General features: G+C 47.3%; 1 protein-coding gene across 2 annotated transcripts in view; it reads right to left on the bottom strand.

Moving 5' to 3' along the window:
• Window positions 1–4,995: 4,995 nt before the first annotated feature.
• UXS1 (UDP-glucuronate decarboxylase 1) overlaps window positions 4,996–17,025 on the bottom strand; it is a 90,406-nt gene continuing 78,376 nt past the window's right edge. For both annotated transcript variants that reach the window (XM_080814079.1, XM_080814080.1), the window contains exons 11-15: window positions 15,977–16,020; window positions 12,368–12,428; window positions 10,000–10,057; window positions 8,020–8,123; window positions 4,996–5,883 (exon numbers count right to left, since the gene is read on the bottom strand). In XM_080814079.1, coding sequence (XP_080670205.1) covers window positions 5,752–5,883; window positions 8,020–8,123; window positions 10,000–10,057; window positions 12,368–12,428; window positions 15,977–16,020 — 399 coding nt within the window. In that variant the 3' untranslated portion in view covers window positions 4,996–5,751. The remainder of the gene's footprint in view (window positions 5,884–8,019; window positions 8,124–9,999; window positions 10,058–12,367; window positions 12,429–15,976; window positions 16,021–17,025) is intronic.

Genomic DNA, 17,025 nt, shown 5'->3' with positions numbered 1-17,025 from the left:
TTTCCTTTTTGTTTAATTTTACTTTAGTCATGCTTTTAGGATGGGTCTGCTGTGAAAACTTCTCATAGTTTTCCTTCATATGAGGGGAAGGAAGGTTTTCCCCTCCATTTCTGAAGGATATTTTCACTGGGTATAGAATTCTGGGTTGACAGTTCTTTTCTTCCAGCACTTGGAAAATGTGCCACTTATTTGTGGACTCCAAGGTTTCTGATGAGAAACTCATGGCCATTCTAATTGTTTTGCCCCTAGAGGCAATGTGCCATTTCCCTTTGATTGCCTTTGAGACTGCTTTCCTTTGGCTTTAGTTATCGATTTTACTATTATGGATCTCGGCATGGATTTCTTTGGCTTTATCTTATTTGGGGTTCACTTTGCATTTTGAATCTGTTGGTTTATGTCACTTTGGCAACTTGAGGAATTTGTCCATTCTTTTTCTTGGAATATTTTTTTCAGTTCCACTCACTCTTTTCTCCTGGTATTCCAATGACAGGACAGATTTTTTTTTTTTTTTTTTAATAGTTCCACACATCTCTTTTTCAGTCTACTTGTTCAGCCTGGGGAATTTCTACTGTTCCATCTTTAAGTTCATGGAGTCTTCCCTTTGGCCTCCCCGCTCTGCTGCTGAATTCACCCACAGAGCTTCTTATTCTGATTATCTTATGTTTCACTTCTAAAAATTCCATTTAATTCTTTATACTTCTTTTCTGAGATTTTCTATTTTTCATGTTTCAAGCACATTTATAATTGCTCACTGAAGTATTTTTTAAAATACTTTAATAAAATGCTTTAAAATATTTGTCAGGTGGAGATGAGAAATGTACAGCATCAGTAATATAGTCAATGGTGTGAAGTAACATCTACTGAATGGTGACAGATGGTAGTTACACTTGTGAGCACAGTGTAATGTACAGAATTGCCAGATCACTATGCTCTACACCTCAAATGATGTTAACACTGTGTTTCAACTACAATCCAGTACAAAAAATTAAAAATAAATTAGGTATTTGTCAGATAATTCTAACACCTGTTATCGTCTCTTAATTCTGTTTGAAATATTCTTGGTTCTTGGTGTGAAGTGATTTTTCATGTCTTGATGTGACATGCAACCCGGTTGAATGTTCTAAGATTAAAAACTCTGGGCCATGGCAGGCCTTCTCTGACCCCACCCCAGTGAGTGAGAGGGAGCACTGCTCTTTACTGTCTGGTGGGGGTATGAGTCCAGGCTCCTCACTGGTGACAATCAGGCTGTAAGGGAAAGAGGCACCCCATTACTGCCGCCCGAGTGGTCCCCACTGGCACTGCTTTGTAACTACTGATCAAAGGGCTGAAAGTTCTGACTCTCCGCTAGGACTCCTTGGACACCACCCCCTGCGGGAAGCGAAAGGGAGATGGGGTCATTACCACTCACTGGAGAGGCAAGTCCTGGATCCGGCCATCTAGTTTCTAGTTCCCACCTTGCCTTCCCTGATACTACCAGGAAGAGGGGTGGGGAGTTCGAGGCATCTTGTTCCAGCCAGGCAAGGGGAACTTCAGGCCCCACTTGGCCTTTGCTGTCAGGAACGGGGGATGGGCTGCAATTTTCTCACATGGTATTTGGCTAGAGTAGACACATTATGGTCTGAAAGTTAGTTCTGCCTTACCAGGCTTCCCTTTTCCTGGCACATTTGCTACAGTGAACAGGTTTCAGGAGGTTTGACTGTGTGAACTGGCATTCTAGACTGCTGGCTTCTCAAATCTGGGATATAGGATGCAAAAAGAAAATCTAGGGAACTCACCACTTGTATTAGTTTCCTCAGCTGCCCTAGCAAAATACTGGAGACTGGGGGGCTTAAACAACAAAACTTTTCTCACAGTCTCAGGGGCTGAAAGTCCAAGTTCAAGGTGTCAGATCTGGTTTCTCATGAAGTCTCTCTCGGCTTTCAGAGGTCCGCCTGCTTGTTGTGTCCTCACACGGTCTTTCCTGTGCACAAGTGCACATGTATCATCTGGATTTCCTCCTTATAAGGAAGTCAGTCAGAAAGGATTGGGATCCATCCTAAAGACCTCCTTTTAACTGAAAAACCTCTTTAAAGACCTTATCTCCAAATACAGCCTACTTTTTGAGGTCTGGGGGATTAGGAATTCAACATGTGAATTTTAGGTGGGACACAAGCCTACCCCCTCTGACACTACTCTATCCCTCCTCAGATTCTGAGAGACCTAGTTGTCTGCTTTGTTCTATGCACTTCCAAAATCCTCCTACGTGTGTCTTACACATCATGTCCACAATTTTAAATTGTACTTTCGTGGGAAGAAAAGGCAAAGTCTACCTGCTCCATCTTCTTGGAAACACAAGTCTCCTCATGTTTTTTCTTTATGTTTGCTTCTTTAAGAACTGGCCTTCCACAGTTGGTAAGTGGTAGGGCCCAGCAGTACTGACGCCGCATCCTGGGTCTTTATACCACGTCACATTAGTTTCACTTCAAATAAAATGTGTAAAAAAATACAGAAACACAAAATTCAAAATGTACCCAAAGAGCAAGACTTTTGACAAGCATTAAAGTTCTTGAACAAACCCTTTTACCAACATGGAAGGAGCTTACAAGTCATCTCTCCGTCCTAACTGCTAAAAACCAGAACTGCAAAAACCCCAACATCCCTTCTTAGAGGTAATAGTGAGGTCCCAGGGCAACTTGTCCCCCACACTGAAGACTGACTGGCGAACGTACAGAATTGCAACTTACGGGACGAGCAGGCTCTGCGTGAGCGAGGGCTGAGGGAGGACCATCGAACCGTAACTGACAAAATGCTGGAGGCAAGATGTGGACAAGTATGAGTTAAAAAAAATGCAGGTGGAGCCTGTCATAGGGGGACCCTGCAATTTGTTGAGTTTTATCTCTAGGAACTCACCTGGTGTTCACAGGTAAAGAGTGGAATTTCGTGCTTAGGAGACAAAAAGAACTGTTTTAAAGGACAACAGAGGACTCTTCTCCCTAACAACACCTGCCCTTGGGAGGCCCTAGTTCCTCAGTCTAATCTGCTGGGGTTATATCAGAGCCTGACCTGAGGAAAGGGGAAATCATGCCAGCTCTGCTAGATGTTGTCCCACTTAAAAGAAGAAAAAAATAATTGAGATTTTTGATCATAAAATCCCTACTTTTCCTTCCCACAGCACAGCTGTAGATCACAATGACCCTTGTTCCCCAATGTGCCTAGGGTACAAATAGCACACAGTCAAGAATTTTTAATACAGAGAAAACAGGTGGGTTCATCTTGGTAATTAGGACAAAGCCCTACCAGAGTCTTTGAAGCAGTGTGTATCCCCACCTTCGGATACCCTATGTAGTAAATGGTTCTCAAGGCAATGCAACTCTTCAATTCCCTATCAAATATAACAATCGACCACAGACAAAGTCTAGGTAATACACACAAATCACTTTCATATGCAAACTGAAACATTAAAACTCCCAGCTCCTCTGCCCCAGGAAATCACAGAAGACTTCCAGGATTTCCCACAGTCTCTTATGAGGCCAAATTGTGACTCATTGTCGCATCCAGACCAGCCTTTCACTTAATACAACTTCAAAACTGAGAACAAAGTCAAGCTCCCAGTCCCACTCAGAATTATCAGAGGGACAGCCCACCCAGTGCCAGCGCCAGGACCGAAGACACCCCCATGGCTCATAGAGCACCCGTAGAGCCAGGCTCACTGCTGAAGAGCACGCAGGTGAAATCCAGTAGGTTCTGACTCTGTAATGTGCACCTTGCTTGAGCTCACTCACTGCCATTGAAGGAAGAGGAGATGTACCCCACGGGTGACACCCAGGTCAGGAGCCAATCCTGAAATGCAGGGGCACCGTCATCTAACCAGCCACCTGCCCCTCCCCAGGCTCCCTCAGTACCACTCTCCTCTCTCCCTGGGACAGTCATGCACTCAATCCAAAGTTCACGTTATTTCCCTGGATGTATTACCCTTTTCCTTAGGGGGAATTAGACCTTACCCCCCTTTCCCTTCCTCCTTGTTCCCTGAAAACTTCTATGAAAATCATGGGGATGAAAGTCAAAAGACTCCAGAATTCAAGATATGAGCAAATAACAAGAGAATTCTGAACCCCAGGACTTTTGGGTATCCCCAAACTGCTCTGCCCAGTTTAAGATTAGAAAAGTTCCCTCCAGGTCTCTGCTCGTTCTGCGATGTCTGGATGCTCCCAAACTTCTCAGCTCTGTTCACCTCTGTTCACCGCCCAGTAAATGGTGTATCGCACAGTTGGGGCTACAATAATGACAATTAAAATAAGAAACCTTCTGTGAATCCTCTTTCACACAACGTCTGATCTAGCAACAACCCCAAGCTCCAGAATCTTCTGGGGAATTTCGCGTGACAAATAAAACAAAACCACCGCTTCCTTGGCCTGGTCTCAGCAATTCTGATAGGAAAAACATGGCCAATTAAAAAAAAAAATCCCCAAGTGATTGCGAGGGACAGGCGAGTCTGGCTTACCCTGGCTGGTTATGGAAACAGGCATTCTGTTTAACGGCTCAGGCTCTCCTGGTGCCAGGTCAGGCTCTGTTGCTGCTGTGCAGAGCCAGCTGGCTTGGAAAATGCAGTGGCTTGAACTCCCTGCATTCTTCTCCCATTTATTCCAAAATGAGTATGAAAATCCTAACGCAAGAGCTTGAAAGAATTCTTAATGAAAGCAAAAGCTCTCCAAGTTTTCTCTCAATGTGCCTCGTTTACAGATTTTACAACAAATGGCACTTCTTTTTCTCCATCTGCTCTGTGCTGCCAGGGAAGGACATGCAGCAACTCAAACCCTGGGTGGGACTAGAAAAGTCTCTCTACGCAGCAGTTAATATGATATGCAGATTCAGCCTCAGGAGCAGAGCAGTGCTTTTAATACCCACTCATCAAATTACCTATACCAGCCTGGATGTTTTTGGAGTTTTCCTTTAAGTTCTACAGTATTTTTTTCAGCAATCCGACAATACACTGTGTGAAGCAGAGAGCCAACCTTTAAAACTGCCAGTGTGTTCCAATATTTTATTAAAATAGCATATTTAACCACTTTTAACCAAGAATACGTTAACTTTGTCCCCCCCACCCCCGCCCCAAATACGCAGCACAACACAGTAGTGATTTCAAATATCCTTGATCGTGATAACCAACGGAAGTATTTCAAAGTCAAGTTTGCAACTAAAAACTAGACCTTGGAAAAATTCTGAATTAAAAGAAACATAAAGCTCTCAAACAGAATTTTTTAATCTGCCTGAAGAATAAATGCCGGTGTGTCACCCACCTGACAATCCTGCTAAATTTTTTGTTTGTTTGTTTGTTTTTGTCCTTTATGCATAGTATAATGTCTCATTTATAAGTACCCACTTTTATAAATAAAATTGGCATTTTTCACCCCATTTAATGTTCCTTTTCAGCTTCACAAAGAAACCAGTAAATAAAACTGTCAATGACAGTCACGACATATGCTCTCATAGCAAGATAAAAAACGTGAAAATACGCAAAGATGCATCTACCCTATTTTACATAAAAAGACAGATTTTAAAAAGTGCAAGGCAAAATTTGCAGTTTTCTGAGGGGAGTTTTTAGGCACATCCATTTCTTTAAAGCAAGCTTCAGAATGAAATTCCAGTTTGTTCTTCATGACACCTGTTTAAGTCTTTCTTTAAAAAAAAAAAAAAAAAAAGGAAAGAAAAAAGAAAAAAAAATACATCCCATCAAGTGTGAAACGGAATCTCCCGTCCCGAGAAGTGAGGTTTTCAGTTATGGCGTGTCCGTCCTTTTTTTATCCTTGCGGGCTTTGGTTTGGGGATGTATTGATTATTTGCCTGGTACTCGAGTTCTTTACGGAAGTAGTGGATGGCTTTGTTTAAACCTTCTTCCAGCGGGACCTGTTTAAAGAGAAGGGGAGAAGGGGAGACAAGGTCACTGATGCAGGAAACGCCAGACATCCCCGGGGCTTCGCAGGAAGAAGTGCTGACGGGCGCTCTGCCCTCTGCAGAGGCACTCACAGCACCGCGGGAGGCTCACACGGCATCGTGGCTCGCCAGGAGAAGGTCCTGCCAAAGCTGCTTTCAGAACGCACTGGGTGATTTGACAAATTACACCCCTGACGGACAGAAGACAGGCTCTAATCCCCAAAGACCACGAACTACCTCTTGCTGATTTGGGGTCTATCCAGTTTGAATCAACCACAAAGAACGCCTGAAAATAATGCCTGCGAGTGTGTGCCTTTCTTTCGGAATTGTATGGTGGAGGGAGGGTGCCTTGGGAAGCACCTGTGTGACCCACACACCTCACTCTCCCACATTCACTCCCAGTGACCTAACAGACGGAGTCTGAGAAGAAGCTACGACGACACCATGGAAGCCCACAGGAAATCCAAACAGCTGCCCATGAGAACAAGGGGAGAAATCGGGAGCGGAGCACTGCCAAGGGGCACCCGGAAACTGATGGGGGAGAGGGCTCTGTTACCTTGACGGTGGTGATGGTTTCATGGGTAGAGAAATACATCAAAACTTATCAAGTTGTACATTTTAAATACAGGCAGTTTGCTACAAATTGGCCTCAACAGCACCGTCAAACAGACACATATGGAAGAATCAGGATGGATATACGACTAAGCGCTTCTTTGGACAAGATCCCTCAAAAATTACTAATGAGCTGGAACTAGCAGGAAGAGAAACTGGTGGTAGAGGCCTCATCTTCTAAATGTGTTAGAATGTTACACATCTAAACTCCAGAACAATAAAAAACCTACATACCTCACTAAGATAAAAGCAATAGTTACTACATAGTGAGTGTGCATTTAGCTTTTCAAAAAATATTTTGTTTAAAATATAGGGGCTCTACTTACAAAAGGACCCATGGCAAATGCCTTCTCAAAATGAACACGTGCACTTGCTGCTTTGTGCAGCGGGAGTTCTTGGGTATGGTCTGGGCATGACCATATTTTTAGTGCACTCGACAAATCCCTGTGGCCTTCAGATCCCTCAGATCTGTAGTTTCCAGGATACGAAAAGATCAGACTGGAACTCTCGAGTCCCTTTAAGACCCAACACTGTGGGATTCCATTCACTTAGCTCTCTGGAGGACAGCAGAAGAGAACACCTCAAAACACGACTGTGGGAGCTTTTTGGTATATGGACCATGTTGGGCTCAGGGTCTTGAACAAGTGCAGGGCGAGGCTCTCTCTGCACTCCTCTGACCAGTCAGTCCAGAGACAGGCCCTCCCAACAGAAACTCAGCTGTCCTGAGTCCCCTCCCAGAGGGGTCAACGACCAGGGAGCACTGACTCTCGCAGCAGGGGAGGGCACTAGACACGGACACCAGGTACACCGTCACTGGCTCTCTCATCTCCTACCTGTTCTTCTAAGGGCCCACTCACCATTCTTAAAAATCATTTACTGTCCTCTAAGAGGACTACGTGCCCCTCTTCTTTCCCTTTTAAGACGGTATTTAAGCCTAATTCTTATGCCACCTCTTGAGTAACTTATGCTTCCCTGGGTATCTCCCATATCTACCTGCGGGACGCATGCTACTCTCGCTGCATTTCCCCGCAGGCCACAAGGAGTCTGACTTAGTCTAGGAGCAACAGAAAGGTATGGAGGGTCACCGCTCCCTGGCCTGTGGTGTCTCACCCTTCCAACCTGGTGTTCCGCCTTCCTGGGAACTGGGGTGACCCTGCTTGCCCCGGATCCCACAGCAACCTCGCACACCCTGCATGTTCAAGGACATCCTGGGCCGAGTAGAGACCGGCAGGTCAGTCAGGGCGACCCAGGCCCAGAGAGCACACGGCCATTGCCCGGGACACTTCTTTCATGGAGTAAGCCGTGTGCGTGTGCAAGTTTACAAAAGCAGACTCCACAGTGGGCTCCCATGTCCCTGTCACAGAATGAGACACACAAAAGGAGAAGCCATAGAACAGGCTGGAGAAAACCCTACATCCTGTCCGCCCAAGCACGCCAGCGCCTGCAAGACCTGTCGTGGGCCTTTGTCAATGGGGCAGCACGGGGCCCTGCACTCACCACGGGCTCCCACGCCAGCATCATCTTCGCTTTTCTGATGTCTGGTTTTCTTTTCTGTGGGTCATCCTGGGCTTCCGAGAGAAACTGAATCTCACTTCCACTACCTGCATTAAGAAAAAAGAAAGGTAAGTGATGCACAAACCACTCCAGGTGGGGACTTTCACTGTAATCCTCAAAGTGAAACCCCCTCCATGCAGTGAATAAGGCTGTAGGGGACAGAACGCATTTCCCACGGAGCCACTGAGTCACCGGGTGAGAGGCAGTCACTCCCGAGGAAAAGGGCAGGGCTCCCTAGCTGCCAGCCCCCAGGCAGACCACCCACCATCAGCTAACACAGCAGGCACGCACACAGAGCCAGACTCCAAAGTCAGTAAAAGTGGCAAACGTCAAGTGCGGTCACCTGTGATGACGACGGCCCGAGGGAGCCACACCTGAGGCAGTCATGCACTGCAGGAGCCCCTGGCCCGGAAGTGGCCTGTCTGTCATCTTGTTTAACCAAGTAGAGAACAGGAGGAAATGACCATGGGCCAGTTCCCGGCTTATGCCTTATGGAAGACCTAACCCTTTATGCACCTGCAGGTGGGAGCTCTGAGCCAACACGTAAGATGTCTGCAGCTACCCTGCTGCAGAGACCACGTGCAGCAGGACAGAGAGCCTGGCTTGTCCAGCATCCTAGCGGGGCCCAGACCCTGCTGGCCAGCAGAAGCAAGCCACGCGAGGGACCACCAGCAAAGACCCGCAGGAGAAACCCCCAGCGGAGGCCAGCCCTGAGCACAGAACCACAGAAAACACAGCAGTTGCTATTGTAAGCCTCTGCAGTTCAGGGTGGCATGCTACTCAGCCTTTCATAGAAGCACAGTGGTTATTAATGCCTGAGGATCTTATCAAGATGCAGATTCTGATCTGGAAGACACAGGTGGGGTGTGTGATTCTGCATTTCTAACAAGCGTCTGGGTGATGCCAAAGATGCTGGCCCCGGGTCCCCACTAGGGGTAGAGGTTTGGGATGGCCTAGATCCCGGACAAACTGTTATCTGAGCACATCCCTTCCTTACCTGGGATGAGACAGGCAGACCCAGGATGGGAAAGCTGGGGAAGCAAATCTTGGGGAGGCTGCTGGGGCAACACGATTCTGCAATTTATGACTGAGGAAGACCAGCCCCCTTCCTGTCCAAGTGTCCAGAGCTGATAAGAACATGCTGGTAGATGACAGCTCCGAATCAGGAAGGACAGCCCCGAAGAATCAACTCAGCTGAGCAGGGGTGTGGGCAAGCAGAACGTCCTCCATCAGGCTTACCCCAGTCTAGTCTAGGGAGCCACACTCCAATCTGGTTGTGTCCTGTATCAAATATCTTGATCAACCATGGAAAACAAAGCACCCTCCCCAAGAGCCAGACTTCCCAGAGCTCTAGTAAGCCTGCTGACGTGACAAAGGGCTCACCCGCATGCATGTGCAACACGAGGGCTGTCTGAAACACACAAGCTTCTTACAACTTTCGGAGCCCGCCCCTGGGGTTACTCCCAGTGTCTACACTGCCACCAACGTGTCACAGCCAGGTTGGCTGGCACTGCCAAGAACTTGAAAGTCGCCAACAGATTCCATCAGAAACACACAAGCTGGTACTGGGTACCACTCCCGCTTGGCTCTTTGAAATCTCATTGTCATCACTGCCCATGTTTGGAAATCAAACACTTGTCACCTGTGTGGCGCGATCTACACAGTCCCACCTCAAGCACCGGGAACAAATCTACTCCTCCCACTCCACCCCCACCTGCTGATGTGCTCGTGAACACAACCCACCCCCTGCATCGTTATCTTTCCATTACTTCATTAAAGAATCAGAAGACAATTAAGTGTTCCTGATAAAGTTCTGCTTTTTATCCAATTCAATTAGTTTGTATTAATTACACATTTTCTAATCAGGTTGTTATTAGCTGATAGGGTGAGTGCAGCCAATTTCATTCATTCGGTCTTACTTACCAACAAGGCTTTTAATTAACTGAGCAAATTCTAGGATTGTGTGTTCTTCCGGGTTCCCCTAAGGAAGAAACGGTTGCTGGTTATAAGTGTAATCACAACAGCAGAGACCGCCACTCAAACCACATGCATGTCTTCCAAGCACCCACAGGCTGACTCTGGCATCTTGGAAAATCACGAGGCTTCTGCCTCTTTGTGTTTCCTCGGGCACTTCCTGATCGGGATGACTGATCCACCCAGTGAAGGGCTAAATTGTGTCTGGTCCTGCTTTTGTCCTCTAGACTAAGTGTCTGTTGACAAGAATGCCCCTCGGCTAGGTCAGGAGCTTCTAATATGGACACACGGTACATGGCCAAGAGACAGGACAATTTCCGAATCTAACGTTACTGTAACTCCATTGTCACTTTGCATAAAAGTTTGGGCCTGCAAAATGAGCTCTCCTAAGACAATATGATTCCCTCGGGGTGCACTGTGTCAACAACTTAAGCAGTAACAGACTTGCAAACTTGCATGTGGGAGCAGTAAAGGAACTGAAATGCACTTGGCAGATGAGGGCTCTGGGTAGCCAGAGGGAAAGCCTCCATGTGGTTTAGAGTGTGAGCATGCCCTTAGGGGACATCAAAAAAAGCCATTTTTCTCCTTCCTTGCATCACACAAGAGAGCGGCCACTGGCCCTCTTCCCTTTCCAATCCTGCTACTCTTACTTGCCACCCCCCACCCCCCCCCATCGTAAGAGACTACCATCAGGTGTGACAAACAGGTGTCCCACATACACTGCACTTCCAACTTCCTGGTCTGGCCTGAAGCTGGCAGGGACCAAGTCCTACATGTGAGCACCAAGAAAGGATTGACTTGCAAAGTGAAGCGATGGGAACTTGGGAGGGAGGGGCCCATCTTTGTCAGGGCTATTAGCAGACACTCTTCAGACTTTGGAGAACAGGTTTCTACCAGGGATGGGAGTTCTCAAAGGGCCCTGTGTCAAGGCCCCCTTGGAAAGAAAGAAGGAACCCAGTATCTAAAGAAAAGACTGTGGCTCCTTGGGGAGTAGGGGACATCACTGACAACACCCACATTTTAAAGGGCCTGGAGCAACAGCCAGGGTGAAGGTGGCATGGCCTTGACAGTGTCAGGCAGGTAAATGCTCAGAAGAAACTGAGGCTCCCAAGACATGTCTCACTCTATTTCTAATTTCATGTTTCTTGAGAAGTGCATGAAGAAGTGGTCAACAGCCCGACAAGGGAGTTACACCTCCACTTTCCTATTTCATAAGAACTCCCTCCCAACTCAGTGAAAACAGATTCGACAGAACATGTGTCCAATTGCTGGTTACAGAGAGAGGTTTTTGAGTAAAGTGGTTTTGAGGAATCAGCAGGCACGGCCACCCCTGTGGACCTTAAAACCTTGTAGGAAGCTAGAGAGGTGGTTTTTGGGAGAAGAACCTGAAGCTGACTCCAGGTTTGCCAAGCGGAGGGGATGGCTCCCGATAAGCTAATGTTAGGGGCCACTGGCAGGAGCAGAACATCTAGAATGATGGGCAGTCTGTACTGGACACTTCACATTTTCAATCAGATGGAGTGAAGCTCTTCAGAGGACAGGGAGTGAGAGGGTAGGAGGACTCCAGACATGAACACGAACTCTGGCTGAGAGCTGGGGAGGAGGGGACTCAGAGGGCATGACCCTGCCTTTCCAATCCTTGGAAAGTTACCCAACTGTGACCACATTGGACTAGCATGAATGGCCCCCACCCTGAGAAGTAAGGCCAGTGAGTAGCTCAAGGAGAACGAGATTTTAGTTCTAAATATAAGGAAACGCTTCCTGCCAGTGAGAACTGGCCAGAGACAGAATAAAGTCCTTTGAAGAGACACATGTTCACCAAGCAATACAAGTGCTTAGAAACACGGAGCAAAAGAACCTTACGATCCCTCCAACAGGGAGACTCTGGGGCCCTAGGAAGCCATGAAGGAAGAAGCAACAAAGGAGCCCCGAGCAGGCGGTTGAACTACAGACATGATCAGAACCTGGGAAATGTTCTTAACCTCTGCGATCTAAAGCTCACTTAATTCTCAGGGAGATCAGATGACACCAAACAACGGAGAAAGAAACGCACACAAAAACCGTCTATGGACTGCCATCAAAGGCTTTCACAAATGGGTAGACCCAGGCCCTTCAGGATGATGGTGATAAACACTCACCCATGCCGTGCAGATGTGCTACTCCTTGGCACACACGGATCTGGGGTTTCTCCCCCTCTACCATTCAGCAAGCAAACACACGCATGCAAATAAAGCAAAGGCTGCGGCTCTTCATGGTTTCACAAAAGCACGAAACTCTGGCCTGTTCCGGGGGGCGTGGGAGGAGCGGCCATACTCACCAGGTTGACCGGGCTGCTGACGTTGCTGTTCATGAGAGCCACGAGGCCGTTCACCAGATCGCTGGAAGAGAACGGAAGGCCGGGTCAGGCGCCGCCCGCTGCAGACCCGCGCCACCTCCCGGAAGAGAACCAAACCCCACATGGAAAGCCGATGCCAAAACAAAATCCTGCAAATAAGCAGCATTGGGAATGCTCAGGTATTCATGGGTGATGATATGAGGTCTGGGATTCGATCTCAGCGCGTGGGGTGTAGATGGCTAAACGGGAAACGGGAATGGAAGCGAAATGGGCAAGTTCTCTATTTCCGTCTATTTCTGAAACCCTTTAACGACCGAAGAATAGAAATAAAAGAGACAAATGCCCCCAAAAGATGGTGTTAATACAGCTTCTGATGTTTAAACGTGAGCCCACGTAGCTGGTCCATATGAAAAAGCAATGATTAAAAAAAAAAAACAACAACAGTTCCGACCCACTGAAATGAGTGCACTCCAGTATGTAATTCTCATACTGGTAAATCACAGATAAAGCCAAACAACACAGTGTTGAAATCAACCGGACCGCTGCTCCCTACGCCCTCACCTTCGATTCCCCCCTGAGCCCCCTGCCGCCCCCCGAGACTCCTCGCACGGAACGGACGGCGATCTGGGTGTTTCAGATGAATCGTGACCGACGGGGCCATGGAGGTGAAGAGAAGTAAGCAAACGTTCGCTTACCAAGGTTTGGTTCTTATTTTCAGAGGCTTTTAAAGTGTGGCTCTGTCAAAAAAAAGTTACTTCGTAAAAATGACACCTCACTGCTGCTCACGAGCACGTTCTCTACGTCTGCTTTTCGTCAGCCGTACCTCTCAGAAGGCTCTGAAAGCTCTGTTCTGCTGATCCAAACGCAGTCTGTGCTGAAACCTTCCCCTCCTCCTCCTCCATTACCAGCAAGGAGCAGGTTGCTACAGTCAACTTCAAAACGGAACCTGTTTTTGCTTTCTTTTTGTCCGAGAAAAAAAATTTGGGGGGGGGGATATTTGGCAAACAAACTGTTTTCTGAATTTTTGTTTCTGATGATTGGGTGTTTTAAGTGAACATCCCTAAAGTCCGTTCCAGTCTCATAGGTCAAGCACAGATTCAAGTAACTGCTGACTTCAGAGGACTTTTCTAGAAACCGGCAAAAAAAGTCACTTCATCATGATGGCAGTATTATATTAGTATTATAGTATTATATTACATCACAACATGTCTCACATGGCACAGGTCTCTGCATATTCGTCAGAAGACGTTAAAAGCTGCCATTCACCAGCATCCACAATCCATTTTAATATGAAAACGGGGGTGGGAGGCATCCACATGAAGCCAGAAGACAACAGATTCACACAATCATTCTCATGGGGCGGAGGGGGGGGGAATATCTTTTATATAATAGAAATGGCAACTTTTAAGGTCAAAATTGCATAGATCACACCCATTTAACCTGAAGCTCTTTAAAAGTGTCATTTTGACAAAGTGACTTTTAAAAAAAAAAACAAAAAGGACAGCATGCCTTTGTTATGGGGATGAGGCTATAACCTGCCCGGGAAAACATCAGACACAGTCATGCCAAGATGTGAATGCATATGGTATGGTCACCCGGACCTTAGGAGCCGGGAAATGCCGCTTCAAGGCCACTGTGGATTCTGGAAGCAGTTAACTTAGTGAGGGAACTGGAGATTCAGACATCGTGCACTTTTAACTACAAAATTAATTGTTTCTTAAAAAAAACCCAGCTTCTTAAAACTAGCAAAACTGTACATTAACTCAGTGGAATGCTGAATAACAAAACCAGGAAGTTGGAAAAGCTGTGCGAGCTTGGTACGTCCTAGAAGCACATGAGGGCAGGGCTCGTACTGCAGGCACGTTTGCCCCTGAGCTGGGCTGGCGTGCAGCCTGTGCATCACTGAATTCTTAACATCTTTTAATTACCAGCAGAGAAAGTCTGCTTTTAAATAAATTTTGCATGTGCTGCCTTTGAAGTCAATGAGCACAGTTAAGGAGAGGGAGCTCTAACTGCTTTGCCGTTTACTGCCACCTCTGTGACACCTCACGAGCTGTCCTAGCCAGAGAAGTTTGGGGACCACCAGTGAGGTGGAACTCACAGACGACCGCACAACTCCCTCATGATATGCACAGACCAGGGGAGGGGGGTTAGGTGGGCGAAAGTGTGTTATTATGAGAAGATAGTACTCAATACACAAAGTCCAGTTAAGATGGTCCAGATACAGAAACGTGACTTGATGCCTCGTCTCGGAGCACATGGTTCCCAGGGTAAGTGCCTTGAAATGAAAACAGCCCTAGAGGGATCCTGGTATTTCCTGGTTAAGTCTCTTCTTGGGATATTCGGGCACCAAAGTGTGCCAGTTTTATTTCACCCCCAGGCTTCGCGTCCTACTTGGCAAGACACTCACGGCTGGGGAGGAAAAAACACTGACTGTGATATATGTTTATTCATAGCTTTCTTTCAGACTCAATGTGACAACTGACATCTTTGGGGAAAAAAATCCACAGTGGCTGCTTTAAATTTTAATTAATTAATTAATTATTATAATTATTTGCTAGCAGTTCTTTTTCTCAAAGACACTTCTCCCCAGGATTCTCGCATAATCCGACAGAAGTCTACGTGGTCGCTGTGGCTGAGGTGGCCCAGACGTACACCGCCACTGCACCACTTCACGGTTACAGAACCCTGGGATGGCCTCGGGACACAGCAGGAGCAGCATTTTCCAACTGACAGGCATTCCTGGGTATTTACGTTACAAGGTGAAACACAGAACTGGATTTTACAACGATTCAGGTTATCAGAAACCCGTACAGAATTCATAGTAACAGTGTCATGGGGGGAAATATTTTGTTCTATGCAAGTGATTATAGTGATATAGTTTATATAAACTCTTTTCCCAGAACTCAAACTGCATTTTAAAATGTCACCAACTGAACTGACCAACAAGCACACGAGACTTAGGAGGATTAATGAGAAAAGGATAATAATTACCACCGTTGACTAAGAGAAGAGGTTCTCAAATCTATTTTTACCCGCATAAAATCTCATCCACATAAAATCTGACATGAGGACGGTCTACCTTATCTTTCCCTTAATGAGGACAATCTCCTCCGCCCCAGACAGCCACATTTAAAGTGGGTCTGATTTCAGCACCTGAAGGTTTGCTGGGTTTAGATTAAGGACAGCTGTCCAACTGGTGCGATCTGAAATCAAGTCGCCCTCAGGAACTGGGCAAGTTTCCCTAAGAAACACTAGGGGGCAGTAAAAGATCAGCACATGAGTCATAAATGGCACAGACTTACATGTACACCTTTTTTTTTTTTTTTAAGATTTTAAGTAATCTCTACACCCAACCTGGGGCTTGGACTCACAACCCAGAGTTGCATGCTCCAGCAGCTGAGCCAGGCAGGAGCCCCTAAAATTTTACCTTTTAAACAGAGAACCCCAAGGGCTTTCCCATCTGAAAATTAAAATGGATTTTTAACCATGCCATGGTAGAGATGCGAAAATAATGCACATATCCAACAGATGCGGGACCGTCTGGTCTGCACCACCTGCCGGAAGCAGTGCAGAGGCCAGCTGCCTTACCTGACGTACTGGAACGCCCTCGTCTGCGACCCGGACCCGTACACCTAGGAGGAGAGCAACAGTTAGGCCTCCCGAGAAAGCCACACCGTCATGGGAAAACGGGGTTCCTTGAAACTCCAGGGGCACAGACTGACCTCAGAACTGAGGCTGAAGGGCCAGTGACGCCACAACTCACTCTGTACTTCCGAGTTACGCCCCGAGAGTGGGACAGTGCGTGCATCCACGTACCGGTCTGTCCTTCCAAGTCAGTAGTGGAAGGAGTTGGCATCTGTTATGGTCTTATGACGTGGCGGGGATCATTTTAGCCCAGTAGGGTGACAGACGCACATGCAAGCAGTAGGCAGTACTTAGAACCTGAGTCCTATACCCTGACTGCCCATCAGAACAGCTGGGCGCTCAGACTAGCCCAGAATCTCTAGGGAGGAGGCGGCGGGCATCTTGGTACTTAGACAGCCCCTCGTGAGTCTAACATGCAGCCGAGTCTGAGAATGACCCAGGAAACTCTGGACAGGAGACAGAGGTGGAGGAAGGAAGGAACAGGGAGGCCCTCACGCTCCATTTGTGTCCCCTGTATGTTGCCACATCTCCATGCCTGTACTTAGGTCCTTTCCTCCACAGACCCTCTTGTCTAAATGTTCCCTCCTGGTGGCACTTCTCTGGCTCATTCCGCCAGCCAGAATGAAGGCTCTGTCCTCCGTGCTCAGCCATCCTCCCCTCCTCCAGACTCTGCCACTCATACTCGCTTCCCACGGTGAGCTCCGGGGACAGGCACGGTGTCTGATTCACCTGCGCCCCAGGCACCCCGCATACCACCAGCGCTCCACAAACACGTACTGAACAACAACCTTGTGGGGTCTGTGGTGTATGCCACTTGCTTAGAATGTAGAGACTGAGGCAGGGGCTCTTTGAGGCGCTCCCTCACCCTCACCCCCAAAAAGCGAGGGGATTTTTGTTTGCTTGCTTGCTCTGGTGGAAAGGGAGCAGCTGGGAGGAGGGACTGCCTTCTAGAACAGCCTGAAATCCATGCCTAGAACAGAACAACACTGGTG

Source organism: Martes martes (genome assembly GCF_963455335.1).
Source record: "Martes martes genome assembly, chromosome: 9".
Lineage (NCBI taxonomy): Eukaryota > Metazoa > Chordata > Mammalia > Carnivora > Mustelidae > Martes > Martes martes.
Note: the sequence above shows the minus strand (reverse complement) of the source record. Positions and strands in the feature narration are given on the sequence as shown.